Below are 17922 nucleotides of genomic sequence, written 5' to 3' on the forward strand. Positions count from 1 at the left end.
GATTATCATTTTTTGGCCAAAGTCAGGATATCAATCCTAGGATCAGTGCCATCTAGCCCACTTATGCAATGGTTAAACACTGAATTATAAATGGTTTTAATTGAAAAGTCAAGTTTATTTAAAATACAAAATTAAAACAGACATATTAATTTACAAATACACAAATATCATAAAATCACATTAATTAAATTCATAATATTAGTTGAATTAACAGAGGTCCAACAGAAGTAGCCAATGGCATCCACAGTCAATGTGCATTTAAACAGCATGGGAACTCCATAAACGGAAAAGTTTTACAGTGAAATGTTCTTTCAAAAGAACAGACCAAGCACCATGTTACTGAGGCAGGGTGGGTTATGAGTATGGGGTTATGAGGGTCAGTGCAAAATTGAGGTCATCTGATGGCCGGTGGTTGGGCAGTGTACTGAGGTCATCTGATGGCTGGTGGTTGGGTAGTGTACTTCAGAGGAATGTTGGGGGCAGGGCTTCATGTGCTGCCACCGGTAGCTGGAACATGTTGGCATCAGTCAAGGAAGAGAGCAGTTAGAAAGGCAGGGGGTGCCTCTCAACATGCCTCCTCGATCCTCGATGCTCGATCCTCGAGGGGCGTTCCCACTGATCTATAACTAACACTGGAGACTATCCCATTGTTTCCCCCCCATCATCCTTTATGTAGATCAGTGAGGATAGAGGCCCGAGGAGCGAGGGAGGACGTATAAACGCTGCATGAGAGGCACCTAGGGAACACATTTACATTGGACATGGGTACACCCACAGACATACAGTATATACATTTCTATGGGTACACCTCTATGCCAGTGGTGGATTTAGGAGTTCTGTAGGGCAGCCATAAAAGGGGCCACATTTTACAGAGCGGGGGCCAAGTCAGCCATGCTTACATAATCCCCTGTTCAGTAAGGTATATGCTATTCATGACTGTGTTCTGTCTACATGCTTCAGATGTGAGAACTAAGAGATGCAATATACTGTATTTAATGTAAATGGTTCACTTCTAAGCTGCTACTGAGCTCCAGAAACACAGGCAGCGCTAACTGGTCAGCGTGCAAAAGGTATATATATGCTATTCATGACTGTGTTCTGTCTACTACATGCTTCAGATGTGAGAACTAAGAGATGCAATATACTGTATTTAATGTAAATGGTTCACTTCTAAGCTGCTACTGAGCTCCAGAAACACAGGCAGCGCTAGCTGGTCAGCGTGCAAAAGGATATCATGCTCTATACTGTATATAATGTAAATGGTTCACTTCTAAGCTGCTACTGAGCTCCAGCAACACAGGCAGCGCTAGCTGGTCAGCGTGCAAAAGGATATCATGCTCTCCTGCTCCAGGTGGCTGAGGAGCTTCTCCAGGGGTGCGTAGCGACGGAGCGTGCTCACTGAGCCAATCATGATCAGCTTGTGCTTCGCCCTGGTGATGGCCACGTTCAGCCTCCTCCAGTCCTTCAGCAGCTCCCCCATCTGGGCAAAACAGGCATTACATTTAAAGGAATAGTTTCCTCAACTAATATAGACCCTTTTACTGTTCATAAGCAGTGATGGATGTGTGTGCAGCATGGAGCCGGACGTTAGTTAATTTGATCGCCACAATGGAAGCAGTGGAAGCTAGGTCAAGATACCTTTCCACAGAAGACTATACAACAACACAGTCCAGTGCAGTCAACAAGATTTCTCCAGATAAGAACTGCACATTACAGCACACAACCCATCTCAAAATAGCATCACAGCTGCTAAATGAATGCCTACTAAACAACGTAAGAAAACCACAAGGGTCTTTGATCATGCACACATACAGAGGAAGCCGTTTGTGTGATGCAGGAAAAGGGAATTTCACTCACATTAGCCTCCAGGCTACTCCTCACAAAGGACACGATGATGACGCTCTTGTCACGGCCCTGGTATTTGTCCACCGTGTTTACCTCCACGGCGCTGAAGGCCGGACTGTCCAGCAGGCCAGAGATGGCCTTCAGCTGCTGCCGGTACGGCGCAATGATGCCAATATCTGCCGCTTTGCAGCCAGCCTGGAAAAAAGAAATCCGTCAGTCAACGATGCCGATCTCTAAATGTTTTTAGAACACTGTATTTTGATTTGAAATTGCTTGGCCTTATTAAGCAACTTTTTTACTTTAATTGAAAACAATTTTGAAACTCTGTCATGCAAGTTGGCCACAAGTCCCCCCCCCCCCAATTCTATTCTGCTGTTGCTGCAGAATGTGGTTGTCTTGGCAAGGACACATAATTGAAGGCAGATCGTGTGATTTAGTTTACCCCAGATAATCTTCTGTCTGAAGTTTTGTACGGCTACAAAGAATCTAACATTTGTATATTTCTTGGCCTCTCTTCACCCCAAGCTCAATGCTTGAGCAATTCAGTTCGAAAGTATGTAGGGACAGGAAATATAGACTTCAAACTATATATATATTTTTTAACCAATACTCATTGCTAAAACATTAAAAGCACAATGCTTTCGTGCTGCAGCTGCAATGCTTGTTCGCTTGTATCACAATATGTGGTGGTATTTTTGGCAATACTGCTATAAATGAAGATGTGACTTGTATATAGCACTCCTCACCACAGTAGTCACAGCCACAGGCCACATCAGCTCACAGGCTCAACAGCCGTGCAGACACACGAAAGTGAAACTCCATCCTGGCCATCATCAGCAATGAGCTCTACTTCTCGTCTACAGTTTGAACTCTGCATTCAGTCATCTTTGCTCTACGTGTGAGGCGGTGAGCTGCACTCCTTGCAAGACACACCGTAATTTCCCGACTGTTAGCCACGGCTTATACATTGATTTTGCCAAATTTCTTCAGCTATGAGGACAATGCAGGGGGGCAGTTAATATGGCGTTAATATGGTTTTGTTTCTTTTAACTTGCATAAAACACTGGCCTGCGGCTTATACACAATGCGGCTTATATGCGGGAAATTACCGTAAACTGTACTCTGTGTCGTTACCTAGATCATTAATTTCTCAATGTGACCGAATAATAGGACTAATAACTGTGATGAATTTATTATGACGGGGAGGGATTCCACCGTAATATTGATAACAATACGATATGGCCAATCTCTACCACTATGTGCATCATGCACGATAGACAAGATGTATACAGTTTCACACTTCTATTGGCTGCTACATCATTTGCAGGATGGCATGACAAAGAGTACTACAGCAAAGGCCCGGAGCCTTTCCCCATCACCATAGAAATAGCTCGTTAAACTACAACTCATGACAGAAGTTCAAAGTTCAGGACCAGAGTGTCATTTCAGGCACATGAGCTGGGCCCTACTGTAGCTCTATAGGGGTCCTAGGTCTTCCCAGCTCTATAGCTGACGGCTGTTAAAGGAAAACTTCCAGGTTACAAATTGACTGGGTAGTAAGAGGACATTCTGGACCTTGTCTCTGAATTTCTGCATGTAAGGCACATAAGTAGTCATTATATTGCGCGGTCATAAACCATGCAAACACTGTCCATTGCACCGCAGTAGAGCCAACAGATGGAGCCAAAGGTCTTTACTCAAAGCAGACAGTAGTGGAGCGAAGGAAGATTCAAATATCATATTAAAAGGGATAATACAGTACATTAGTCTCATACAAGCCTCATATTAGGCATCTTTCTGCAATGGAAACCCTGGGACCGATTTAAAGATGCCAATCGGTCAAAACCTCATTCCGTGCATAGCCATTTATCCATTGCTGATGCCTCTCAACTGTGTGCAATAGATTTTTCCTGTATGTTCTCAAACTCTTTCAGTAGTCTCTCACCTTGAGCAGCAGGCTGACGATGGCATGTACCAGAGTGGCCTCAACGTGGTTGCTGATGCCTCCTTTCTCCACCGTCTCAACAGCAGGAACCTACCAAGCCAACATGAGAAGATGAACACCGTTTAGGAAACATATTCTGGTAAACTCTGTGCACTCTGGTAAACTAGTTTGTCAGCTTTACTGACAAAAAAAAAACAGTTGGACCGTAGAGAGTGAACTAGAAAAATCTGTTCCCATGGCAATATGATGACATCAGCATCAGCATATTTCTTTAAATAACCCAGTCTAGCAACAACAACATGCACTTACCGGTAATGCACCCAGAGTGCTTTACGGTGAAGAGGGTACCTCTATACTACTTTTATACATTTTATACATTCGGAGCACTACATTTTGCCTCTACATGAACATGTAGGAATGCCAATAAACCAGCAGTGACGGGTGATGCACAGCACTCATTGTGCACCAAAGCACAGAGGACACACCAGCTTGAGGTGGAGAGAGAATGAATGAATGAATGAATGAATGAATGAATGAATGAATGAATGAATGAATGAATGAATGAATGAATGAATGAATGAATGAATGAATGAATGAATGAATGAATGAATGAATGAATGAATGAATGAATGAATGAATGAATGAATGAATGAATGACTTCTTTCCAATGTTACAGGAGCCCCCGCCCCTCACCCCCCCCCTTTAGGCGTAGTAGGCTAATAGTGAAATAGTGATAATTTGGGGAGACCTTGGTGGTGTCCAGGAAGCAGACCGGGCTGAGGGGCTGCAGGGCTGTTCGGATCCAGGCTGTGTACTCCTCCTGGCCCACAAACAGCTCCAGATCCTGCTCCACGCTGTCCCTGGTGGCCAGCTTCAGAACTGCACTGGCCATCTTCTCTGATCCACACTCTAGCTTGCCTTCATACATCAACGCGTTGCTCAAAGACATGATCTTGCTGCAGAGAGGAGAAAGCACACCCTTTCACTCAAAGCTGTTGGATGCAACTGTGATAAATGATATTCTTCACTCAACAAAGGGGACAATTTAAATATAAACCTGGAACTGAACTACTAACAGAGAGGATTGAGGCACAGCCTGATCATCTTGGGATCATACACAAACATACAGTGAATGTAATACACTACACAAAAATTGCGTACATCTTCCCTTATTGCTACAAGTATAAAGACACAACGTTTCTATGGTGACATATGGTGGCACTCCCAGGTATGCGGCCAGAGGTGAGATCATTTGTTGTTGTTTGCACTCTCACCTGTTCATCCTGTACTGCACGGTCAGCTGGACCACTGCATTGGAGTGATGCTCCAACCGCTTGAACAGGCTCTCGTCCATACCCAGAGCTCTGGAGTCATTAGACAGACACAACAACACAATAACACAACACACCATATAATATGTCAAGAATCTCTGGGAATATCCAAGAGTATTACTTGGAATAATTACTCCATTAGGATCCGTGAAGACACATGCAATCAGCAGAGCTTGAATTATGGGTCTTCTGCTTGGTTAGGTCACCAAGCTGCTAACCAATACAATACATCCTTACAGATAAGAAACACGTTGCTTTGCCACATATTTAATGCTGGGCAGCATGGCAGGGACAGTGCAGTAATGTCCCGCATATAAGCCGTATTTGTGTATAAGCCGCATGACAGTGTTTTAAGTTAAAAGAAACAAAACCATGTTTTCACCATATTAAACTGCCCCCTCATAGCTGAAGAAATTTTGCAAAATCAATGTATAAGCCGCGGCTAACAGTCGGGAAATGACGGTAGCTCCCCCAACAGAACACAAGAGCGATGCCTACGGGGAGGAGCGCAGGGAGAATGAAGAGAAGGAAGCGGCTGCTACCTGGCCTCGGCGTTCTGGACGATGGGGGGCAGCTGCTGGTGGTCCCCCACCAGGACGAAGCGCTGCGCGTAGAAGAGCGGCCCCAGGCACACGGGCTGGCTGATCTGAGACGCCTCGTCCACGATGCAGAAGTCGAAGCGGCGCCGGCTGAAGAGGGCGTGCTTCACACCCATGCAGGTGGTGGCTACCACCAGCTACGAGGAGCGGGACAGACCAGGGACAGGGGACACACCAAAGATGGGAACGATGAAATAATCATGGAAATAATAAAGTAATTTGCTCTTGTCATATCATTTTTGTTTTTGTAAGTATTTAGAGTTAAGGAGATTTTTTTTAAAAATTTAGACAGACACAGATGCATGATATTGAATATCTTTTTGAAATTCACAGATTTCATATCCAATAAGCATTCTTTTAACTGAACACAGTAAACAAAGTTTAGTAATCGGAAGTCTGGGTCGTCTTATCCTACGCACACAAAGGGCATGAATTACTAATCAATGAACTAAGTCCATATGCAGATAAGAAATGAAGCTTGAATTACTGCTTCCTGAAATTCCACTCGTTTTTAATAATATGTATAAAATGACATTGATAACATTTCTGGCGCTAGGGTCATCAACCTGGCGTCTGTTACCTCCTTGTTGTAGAGGCGTTCGAGATCGGAGAGGTCGGCGATGCCTTTGGCTCGGCACTGCTCGTCTGTGAAGGGTCTGATGTCCGGATGCACCTTCTGTGCCCGACCCAGCCGCAGGAAGCCGATCTTGAACTTCTTGAGCTTGAGGAGGATGTTGTCCACAGCCGAGTGGGTGTAACTGGTCAGCAGGACACTGAAGCCGCAGGCGTGGAGAATCCGCACCTAAGAGAGTCAAGTGACAACAGGAGGGCCACTTCCAGTGAGTCTGCTTGGCCCGTGAAACGTTCTGTCCTCCTAATGCAGTATTCTCATCAACCTGTTCCTTTGCCCCTCGGTTTTAGCTGAGCTTTGGACAAAGACTGCACTTAAAGAGTGATTTAAAGTACTGCCAAGGCAAATGTATTTAAATCTACCTAAAGGAAAGCCATTACTTCATGTGCAAATATATACCTTTAAGTGACATTTGTCAGTTTTACAACAAAGTTCTCTAGAGAATTACTATAACACCAGTGCGTGTGTTAAATCACAAGAGGCCTTCACATACTGCCGATTTAACTGTTGCGAACTGACTTGGCCTGCACCTACTTGATGGGAGCTAACTGGGTCAGCATTCTAGGCAGGGGAAAGAGGGGGGAAGTCAAACTTCCTTGTCCTTACCAGTGTGCAAATAGTGGTGGTTTTGCCTGTGCCAGGCATTCCCACAATCAGAGTGTAATCTTTCGATAAAAGCACTTTCTTCATGGCCTGCTTCTGAGGCTTGTTGAGGCCTGCAACACAGACAGTACGTGGTGGTTAACTTTCACTTCCCAAAAAAGGAGAGGGTAATTTATTCCATCTATCTTCACAATGGTTGTTGTGTACATAAATTGTCCTTTTTAAAGGGTCATTCAAAGTTTAGAAATTCAGGATAAACCTTTTAGGATGTTGGCAACAGTGTCTTTGGCATCTCGTGGTAGAACGCTGCTCAGGCTGTCTATGAATTGAGGACGACGGAAATCCACTATCAGCTCCCGTAGCCTTTGGCTGAACACACACACACACACACACACAGAGCAGACACACATGAGTTTCCTGCAAACGCACCATTCATCACAAAACTCTGTTTGCTCTGGCAAACAGACGAACACACACACCACACACACACACACCACACACACATAACACACCACACACACACACCACACACACACCACACACACACACACCACACACCACACACACCACACACCACACACACCACACACCACACACACCACACACCACACACACACACCACACCACACACACACACACACACACATACCACACACACACCACACACACCACACACACACACCACACCACACACACACCACACCACACACCACACACACACACACCCACACCACACACACACCACACACACACCACACACACACACACACACCCACACACCCACACACCACACACACACCACACACACACACCCACACACCACACACACACCACACACACACCACACACACACCACACACACACACCACACACACACCACACACACACCACACACACACCACACACACACACACCTTGTCGGGGAATTTTCCATCAGCTTTGAGATGTTTCCGAAATGGGTACCCAGTCCTCCTGCCCCCTCGTCCTGATCCAGACGGAACAGCATGTTTGCAGGAAGCCTGGACAGATCCCTGAATGTGCCACACAATGTTCTCAGTTAACATCGGGGCAGCCGTGGTGTACTGGTTAGCGCATCGGGCTTGTAACCGGAGGGTTGCCGGTTCGATCCCCGACCAGTCTACCACGGCTGAAGTGCCCTTGAGCAAGGCACCTAACCCCTCACTGCTCCCCGAGCGCCGCTGGTTGGGCAGGCAGCTCACTGCTCTGGGTTGTGTGATTCACTTCACTGTGTGTTCACTGTGTGCTGCGTGTTCACTAATTCGGTTAAATTGGGTTAAATGCAGAGAACTGAACTTCCCTCACGGGATCAAAAAAGTATATATTCTATTCTATTTCTATTCTAACATCTGGACAAATGCTGAACTCTTGGTGAAGTTGCAGAACTAGTTGTTGAAGCAACAGAATCTCTGATTGATTTTTAATGGAAATCACAAGTACAGTAGCAACAGACAAAAAGAAACATGAATACAGTGCACAGCAAAATAGGTCAACATAAAAATCACATAGCAACCATGCTTAATTATGTGCCTTCATGATCTCACCGATCCAAAGAGCAGCTCACTCCAGCACTGGAAACCTCCGTCACGAATCCGCTGGCTACGCCGATGAGCTTGGAGTCCTGGTCACTGACCACCACGCGGTCACCGACGGCCACGCCGGTCAGGGCCTGGATGCCCCCCCGCCGCTCAAAGAAGTGCTGGTGAACATCGTCAGCCAGCGCGGTCACTTCGCCCGTCCTGAGCAGATTCCCAAGACAGCCACCACTCTTCTCCCTTTAAAGAGAGAGAGAGAGCTTTGACGTACGACTCTGGTTCAACACATGCGTGTGTGTGTGCGTGTGCGTGTGCGTGTGCACTCTCTCTTCTACTGAAAAAAACACACACATATGGAGTTATCACTGTGCAGTTGGACTAAAGCTTAAATAGCTTTTAAAGGTCACAATATATGTTAGAATACACATGCCTTGCTACGCCAGAGTGTGTGGACGTGTAAAGCAGGTCTACATCTTTAATCCTAAAGGTTTGTGTGGTGAGTGACAGCTGTCAATCATACCCCAAAAATGACCTAACAGGGGAGCTACACCGTGCGCGTAACTGCAACGTTCCGTTCTCAATGCGTAAAATCCATTTTAGAAGACTGGTCTATTTTTATCGAACGTACCCCCCACTGTCGTGTCTGGTGTAGCTAGTAGCTACGGTACTTCCATTGAACGCGTCGTGAACAGAGCGCTTCGGTTACGGGCCTGGTGTAGCTCCCCTGTAAGGCAGGGCAGGGGTCCCCCACGGCCTACTGTACCTCTCCTGCGCTGACTGGAGCCAGATGTTGCGGCGGCCCCCCTTGGCCTCCATGGTGCGGGCCTCCAGGGCGCAGAGCAGCACCCAGCGGCTGAAGTAGCTCAGGTGGGGCGGGCCCAGGTGCTCGCTCTCCTGCTCCAGCAGGGGGGGCTCTGGGCTGCGGAGCGCACCGGACGAGTCCCTCTCCAGAGCTCTGAGCAGGAAGTGGAGGGGGAAACACCAAAGATCCTTCATTACTGACAAGATAGAGCAACATAATAGATAGTCAACACTATAGTATGATCAACTGCTAAATTTAATTACTGTGTTGTTTTGTTTTGTATGTCGCTTTGGACAAAAGCGTCTGCTAAGCACCACCACCATAACCATAACCATAATGCATCTCCATGGAAGCAAAATTCGAACAGTTCCTGTCTGCTTAAAGACGCGTGTCGCAAAGACGTCATAGTGGGATATCGATCGATCGGCAAGCAGTTCAGTTCAAATGTAACGTCACTTTCTAGGTCTGCTTAAAGAGGGATTTCGCCCCCCTCCCCTTTGCGAAAACAGAACGCGGAAATGGTCGAATGTTTGCGCCTCTTGCTCCGCTTTAACCCTCTCTGGAAACACACACCAATGAGCATCACCAGGGGAGGAAATGACCCGTTTCAAATGTCTGAGCATCTACAGGCTGACAAATAAATGATGAGTCATGAATCACCAGCACCTCAACAGTAAATGATTGTTTTCTGCGTCTGAAATCTACCAGCTCACTTTCATATTTGACCAGCAGCTGGCAGGTTGCTGGTGCTGATCAGACACAGGAATAAAAACACACACACACACACACACACACACACACACACACACACAAAGGCGGCACGTCAGATGAAACGCTGCATACAGGTGCAACAGATGCAACTTTTGTGGAAGTACTAATCTGAGCTTTCACCAGCCACTCATAAAGAGAACTTAATCTGACTGTAGAGGTCATTTCACAGCATAAATACCCACTTGTTATACACGGCACAGTTTAGCTCACGCCGATATACCCACTTGTTTTACACGGCACAGTTTAGCTCCCGTCAAGATACCCACTTGTTTTACACGGCACAGTTTAGCTCCCGTCAAGATACCCACTTGTTTTACACGGCACAGTTTAGCTCACGCCGAGATACCCACTTGTTATACACGGCACAGTTTAGCTCACGCTGAGATACCCACTTGTTATACACGGCACAGTTTAGCTTCTGGGGACAGTATCGGCAGGCCTGCGGATCGGACAGGGCGTCAGGTAAAGGAGTCAGGTGCGTTGCCGACTCTCCCTCTGCTCTCTCCAAGTTGTTGCCAAGATGGTGCGCCAGCGTGTTCCTCAACTTGATCAGCTCTGAATGAGCACAGGGGGGGAAGCATAAAGATCATCTACATAAAACACACACACACACACACACACACACACACACACACGCGCCAAGGTCACTGGCAGTAATGGCGACCTTCGGTACCCAGGGCTGCTAGATTACTGGAGAAATATTCAAATCATGATATGTTGTTTTCATAATCGCTGAAAGTCTTAATTGACGATTAATCGGTTAATTTGATTAATTGCACAGCCCTACTGTATATCGTTACCTCTCCTGTCCATGTGGTTTCCCACGATGGGATGCAGGTTGCCGGTTTTCAGGTAGATGAGGAATCCAGCCTCCGGATCAGCGCGCCTCTCCAGGCTCATTAGCGTGTACAAGATGACCTGAGACACACACACATCGTCATGAGTGTCACACACACACACACACACACACAGCGTGCCTCTCCAGGCTCTTTAGCGTGTACAAGATGACCTGAGACACACACAGATCGTCATGAGTGTCACACACACACACACACACACACAGCGTGTCTCTCCAGGCTCATTAGCGTGTACAAGATGACCTGAGACACACACAGATCGTCATGAGTGTCACACACACACAACTCGATTCAGTGATGTCGCTTCCACTACGCGCAGTATGCACTGTGCGTGGGGCACCAACATCTAGTCAATAAATATAAATAGCTTTACATCAAACTGTTCTTCATTCTTCCGAACATTTACAATATCAAAATGCAGCAACAACATGTTACATGCAATGATGATAGGGGTCCTCTCAATCTCAACTATGCAGCAGATATCATTTCAACAACGTTATGCTAATCCAGTTAACCTTTAAAAGGGTGGGTTTTGAACATTCTAACGCAAGATTCCATTCCGCAACAATTCAACATTCTAAAATTCTATGTAGAATTCAATGAACCCAGACATTCTTTAGAATGTTAATTTTCCAATATTCCAAACACACCGGTGTGACGGTACACTCTTAATTGGGAACTCCTCTTGAGAGCACATGAGATGGAGGGGGAGAGGCAGGTTCCAGCTGCCTTGTCATTGCTGATATAATTGATATATCAAAAGGGAGATAAGAAACTTACAAAAAACAAAAAAAATCATGAAGGCAACAAAGACGAGGCTAGAGGAGATTTTGGAGTTATCCGGTTCCCACTACTGACCATTTATAAACGCGAGCGTGGCGGTATCTACCACAGAGGACACCAACCAAGGTCATGTCCTCAGTATTTCTTTCTTTAAGTTCTGTTTAATTTATTGTGTAAAACTAGCTGACGAGACAATTATCAACTATCAACGCACAGTCAGGGGTCACGTAGCCTAGTTGCAGTCACATGGCCGTATCTACCACAGAGGACTCTAAGGACTATTTTTACGTTTTGTTTAATTTACATTTCCCTTTTTTCATTCAAGTGAAAAATGCTGACGAGACCATTATCCTTGCCTCAATGCACTGTCGGGTGACATGTAGCTGGCCATAGTCAGAGGCTACCTCTGACATGTCAAAATGGATGAGAAAGCTAATGCTTAAATACAATAAAGGGCCAACAACGAGGTGAAGTAAGCTTACACTCACTTAAAAAACAGTGCTATATAGAACTAAAAATGGTTCTATCACATATGGCACCCCTAAAGGTTCTTTAAAGTCTGCATGGTTCTATATAGCACCACAAGAACCCTTGTTTAAAAGTGTACATGTCCTGTACTGGAAACGTGATGCTGAAATTCAGTAAAAATTAAGCTATATTACTGTTATATAGGATGGATATTTAATATTGTGATGGATATTATCATTATCAGTTATTCGTTATTTAGACTTGACACCCTAAATGGGGCTATATGTGTAGTCTTGAAACATTTAAAATTCACCAAGAAGAAATGAGTGTAGGATGAGCACTGTCTGAAGCGACCGTACCTGGCTACGGTGCTCAATGGAATTGGACTCCTTGCCCGTCTTCAGCTCCAGAGGGACCACACGCTCTATTGATCTCCGGCCCCGACGGTGGATACGCACGTTTGCCGTCACGTCGATCTTGCCCTTCAGGCCGAAACGAGGCGACCAGATGTTCTCCTCGATGTCAGTGAAGTCTGTGACGGTCACTGTGCTGGAACTGTCCTGTTTATTCAGCATCCCGTCACTGGGTCTGCACGGAGCACAAAACAAGCCCACATACATTACAAGGGGGAGTCAAAACCACTCATAACAACCTGGTGCAATCTAATAGATAGATAGATAGATAGATAGATAGAAATACTTTATTCATCCCCAAGGGGAAATTACAGTGTTTCAGCAGCATACAAACACAACATTCAACAAAAACATACAAACATGCATACATACAGAAAATTATTTAAAATGCTATTCCTATTCTCTCTGCCCAGAGAGATAGGAATAACATAAGAGATAATGCAAACTGAGATGCATTTCAATTTGCAGATGAACGTTTGCGAACGTGTGCACACAGGCTTCTGTTTGCATTGAGCTTTTAGTGAACACTGGCAAAAACAGTCTGATAAGGTAGTACTCTATGGGCATTCCGTGGGGCTGGACGTAGCTTGACTAAGGTAACGATGCAATTATTGTTACAATGGAATGTTAACACCAAATCATTCAAATTCAACTGTTTAGAAAAAACATTTTCAAAAACATTTCAACACACCATATTTCCTACCATACGCTGTTAGCTGATACTACAAATAACTATAATTTGATATTGGTGTGAGCTCCCTTTGCATGTGAAGCATATGTTCAGTTATTTTTTTAAGCTCAGGGGAAGAAGAAAAAAACGACACCAACAGAAATGAACCCCTCAGGGCACGACGAACAAATGAGAGTCATGAGCTTATAACTTACAGTTTCAGTGTTAGTGGCTTGTTGCCAGACTGTGAGGAGGAGTCCAAGTAGTCTTTCGCCCACTCTGAGAGGGAGGGCAGGTACTCCTCCACACCCTGCCTGATGTCCTCCTGGGGCAGGCTGAGGCTGTAGCTGGGAAGGGTGAGAAAGAGCCTCATCATTGGCTGTTTAACTAACATTGTAACCTGCAGTCTTTCCCCCCAACAATTAAAGACTGTCTTCATTAAATCTCTTTATAGGGGTGTAAGAGTGTACATTTCTTGCGTGTTTCTTTGCTTTTGTAGACTATATTAAGTTGGTGCTGAAATCCCATGTATAAAATTCTACTCAGCCATACTTGCAATTCTGTTACTTACATTTGACCCAAATAGTTTGGATTGAGAAGGGCGTCTTGGGCAAGTTTCTTCAACCTCTCCTCAGAAAAGTTCATGGACATGGCTGCCCTCTGGAAGATCTCATGGACTATCGTACCAGTCAGCATCTGTTTAGATCCTCCATCAAAACCCTGCACAAAAGATATTCATATATTCATTTCAACTCATTGAGAGTACAGCAAGATTGGCATCTCGGGCTGTCCCTCATCACAGAGCATGTGTATTGTGATTTGACTTCTGTATTGTAAGCATTATTAATACAGTCAAATGGAATATTATTGACCATATGCATTCTATCATATTGCACATCAAAAGAGTAAAAGATCTGCACACTTGCTCTCACTTAATTTACTTTATTAAAGACGTAACGTTTCGAGCCTCGTGGCTCTTCTTCAGACACGAGGCTCGAAACGTTACGTCTTAAAGTAAATTAAGTGAGAGCAAGTATGCGGACCTTTTACTCTTTTGTTTTGGATCTTAACCTTTTGGCTCCTGCACCTTTTTTTTGGATGTGCGCACTGTTTGCAACTGAAATATCATATTGCACATCACCATCTCTCCTCAGCATATAGAGATTGACATTTCGCCATCTCCCCCAGCCCTACTGGCATCTTGTCACATCTTCAATTTTCTCACAAATCAGTGAACAGACAGTTGATAAAGCGAGACGATAAGAGGCCAATCTCCTGTATCTGTTAGAAGTCCGGAAGTAGCTTAGGTCCCAACTCCAAAGTTTAATTATTCATCCCGTGTCCAATATTTATCTTCTCTTATTGTTTACTCAGAAAAAAGATTATGTTTGATGTAATGGGCACACCTATTTAGGGGGACGGAAACGACTTGCCGCTTCATTTCATCTTGGTAACTAGACAATCTTTATCAATGAGCAACCTCCAATTACCTCCCACCAGGTGTAGTAAATGATGGGGTGGGTCATGATAAGGCTCATCTGTGGAACCCACCTTAAACATCTCCCCCAGCACGGCTCTCCTCATGCAGCGGATGCTGTTAGCGATGCTGGTGCCAGATATGAGGACATCCGGTAGCAGCACCAGGAAGCCCGAGTCTCTGCTCATCACCCACGTCCCTGAGACACACTCTCCCTCCACATGCACAATGTCCCCCACCGCAACGGGCGTGCTCTCCCTGAGACAGGCACAAATCAGCAGTGATTAAACACATTACCAGAGAGGGTTAAAGCGGATAGTGATGAAGGATCTTTGACATTACTAGAGATTTAGAATGCAGAGTTTAGCTATAAAGCAGAGTTCCGCAATTTCCCAAATATTAGCCGTGGTGTATTTATTGATTTTGCTCAATTTCTTCTGCTACGAGGTTAATACACAGGGGCAATTAATTATGCTATTAATATGGTTTAGTTGTTGTTTGTTAACTTGCATAAAACACTGTCCTGCGTCTTATACAATGCAGCTAATACATAGGAAATGACTGTACAGGCAGACAGATAAATAAATAATCATTAAAGCTGAAATACCAGCCATCTTTCAAAATACAGGTCTCTGTGGGTTGCGTGGTCTTGGAGGCTGTTATGGTCAAGTGTTTTTCCAGATAACCATGAGGACCAGTCGCTTCCCGTGTATCCAGGACCCAGTACCGATTGTGTAAGCCAGTAGACAATATGACATAATCTGGAATGCCTTTTGTTTTTCTGGAATTACAAAGATTCTATTAGGGTTCACATCACTTTTCAAATCTAACCACTTCCAATGGTTGAAGTGAATACATGAGACTTGGACACCAAATTAACAATCAAAAACTCAAATTAGAATAAACATCAATAGTACAGTATGTATACTTTGTTCCAAGCGTATATGATTATTTAATGTAACTACAATCGATTAATTCAAACCAAAGTGACAAAGTATTTTCCGAACCAAATTCCTATTTCGGTCAGGACTACTTTGTCAGAGAAAAAGTTTTTATCTAGCATTTGCATAATATTGCAATTTGGCAGTGTGCTCAAGTGGGAGCCTCTTGTCCTTAATAAAATAAAATTAAATTAAAATAAAAATAAACTCTAAGGCAGGGAGAGCAACAGAGATTTCTATTAGTGCTGCCATTATGTTCTGTAGCGTTCTACTTACTCAGATTTTGACCGCTTCTCTATGGGCTCAGTGGCGAACGGCTCCATTTTGTCATCAAACCAACTATCATCCAATTCCTCCTGAAGGTCATCCTGGGTTGCTACCCCGTTTGGGCTTTTGTCCTTTGCTTGACAAATATCTGCACTACTCCTCTTGGATGGATGAAGGAGCGCTGACGCCATGTTCCTCACAGTTTCTTCAGGCATGTGACCGGTGAATGAACAAACAAGCTCTTCATTCAGCGCCAAATCTCTAGAAAGGTCGTGATCCACTACAGGTTTCGGTTTGGATATCAGAGTGAAAGTGCTTCCGCCAGTATCATTGGTTTTGTCAGAATGAGAAGAATTGGCTTTAGACAACTGGATGGAAAGCTTGTCTTCACCCAGTGTCTTCGCCCTTTTGGAGTCTTGGGGCACAGGTCCTGATTTTTTACGGTCAGTCGTAAAAGTGATCTGCCCTGCTTTAAGGAGTTTTGGAGCTTGCTTGGTGTTTTGTTCTGGTTTGGCATGGGGTTTTGCACTTTTGAGGCAACGTATCTCCTCGAGATAGTCACTAAGACCATTAGCAGCAGCAGAGGAGCTGGGTTCCTTCAGTGGGCTTCGACTGGGTCTCTTCACAGGCATGGCTCTGGCTCGCTTCGCTCTCTGGGGTTCGTCAGGGGAGAACATCCGCCTTTTCACCGAAGCCACGTGACTCTGGTCACTCTTCGAGTCGTCCTGGTCCTTGGCTTTGGGACTCTCATTCTGCAGTAGCCGCATGGGCATCCTGGTAAAGAGGTTGCTCTTCACAGCTGAGCCCCTGGAGGAAGGGCTTCGGGAGACGGGGGAGCGCGTCACATCATGGTGCACACCTGGGGGTTTGAGAGGCTTGATGAGGCTGTCAGGTGTCTCTGGTACAATGGTGCACTCAGGGGAAAGGGGGGCATTTTCTGTGTCCTCCTCCGGGACTCCAGGGGAATCCTCAGTCTTAACAGGCACATTCTTCTTGTAGGAACATGAGCCCACCACCTGACATGAAAAAGAAAGAAGGGGTTCTATAGAATGGCTTAAGAAGAGAAGAATAAATCTAGACTTACATACAGTATGCCTGCAGTGCATCCTGTGGACATTACACAAAGTGGAAAATAGTATAAGGATTCTCTTGCATATTCGGGCACAAAAATCACTCCCATTCACTCATGATATTGTGATGTGTTGAATTACGTTGTGCCACCATGCTGTTAATCATTCGCAATGTCCCATCTTACACCGACTAGGTTAACTAGCTTTAGCCAAACAAATCCAATGATTAGGTGATCTAACTTACCTTTGGAGAGAAAAATGAGGCGATGTTGCCTTGGAAGCCCCCTTTGGCCGCCTGTGATGTCAAAATATTTGGTTAGTTAAGCCCAATAGATAGATAGATGCCAGGATCACCAAGCAGACAACAGCCTCAACCGTACTGCTAATCATGTCTCAAGAACTAAAACAGAGATCGTTATTTCCCTGCTAGCAGGCAGGGCAACGCTAACATTAATGTTATGGCAACGTTAGGCAAAATACCAATGTTTGTTTACTCACCGAGCGTTTCTGCAACTTTGTTGGCATCACCAGATCTTACAAACGTGATGATACTTGGGATCCAATGCTATGATTAACATTGTTCTCTAAGAATGATGGTAAGCATCGTATATGTAAGTACATAAAAAAACACAGCGGGAAAGACAGACAGGGGGCCAGAGACTTTCCCGCTGATTGAGGTCTGCGCCCGGTGTTTCGAATCTTCTTACTTGTTGGTTTGATGTTAGTGACGCTTTCCTCCTGAGCGCCTCAACATCGCCACTATCTGTGCTGGAGTATGTCTTGTCTTCTTGTCTATTTGCAATGTCAAATATCAAGCGCCAAGAATCAGGTTTAATAAAACTAGCAATAATAATAAATCAACAATAATAGATATTTTGATCATTTAAAAGAAACTA

At 44.8% G+C, this 17922-nt stretch overlaps 1 protein-coding gene across 1 annotated transcript; it reads right to left on the reverse strand.

The window, feature by feature from the left end:
• Positions 1 to 100: 100 nt before the first annotated feature.
• dna2 (DNA replication helicase/nuclease 2) lies at positions 101 to 17818 on the reverse strand. Its single transcript, XM_062520211.1, has 23 exons — positions 17525 to 17818; positions 17271 to 17321; positions 15966 to 16972; positions 15356 to 15529; positions 14823 to 15006; positions 13843 to 13991; positions 13487 to 13618; positions 12548 to 12776; positions 10881 to 10998; positions 10473 to 10635; positions 9271 to 9462; positions 8517 to 8747; positions 7869 to 7985; positions 7214 to 7323; positions 6958 to 7067; positions 6301 to 6522; positions 5664 to 5857; positions 5065 to 5154; positions 4539 to 4746; positions 3791 to 3880; positions 1858 to 2040; positions 1332 to 1480; positions 101 to 514 (listed from the first exon to the last, which is right to left on the reverse strand). The coding sequence occupies exons 1-23, from the start codon at positions 17549 to 17551 to the stop codon at positions 463 to 465; spliced, it is 4182 nt and encodes a 1393-aa protein (XP_062376195.1). The 5' UTR covers positions 17552 to 17818; the 3' UTR covers positions 101 to 462.
• Positions 17819 to 17922: the final 104 nt, after the last annotated feature.

This window comes from Sardina pilchardus, chromosome 18 (assembly GCF_963854185.1).
Source record: "Sardina pilchardus chromosome 18, fSarPil1.1, whole genome shotgun sequence".
NCBI lineage: Eukaryota > Metazoa > Chordata > Actinopteri > Clupeiformes > Clupeidae > Sardina > Sardina pilchardus.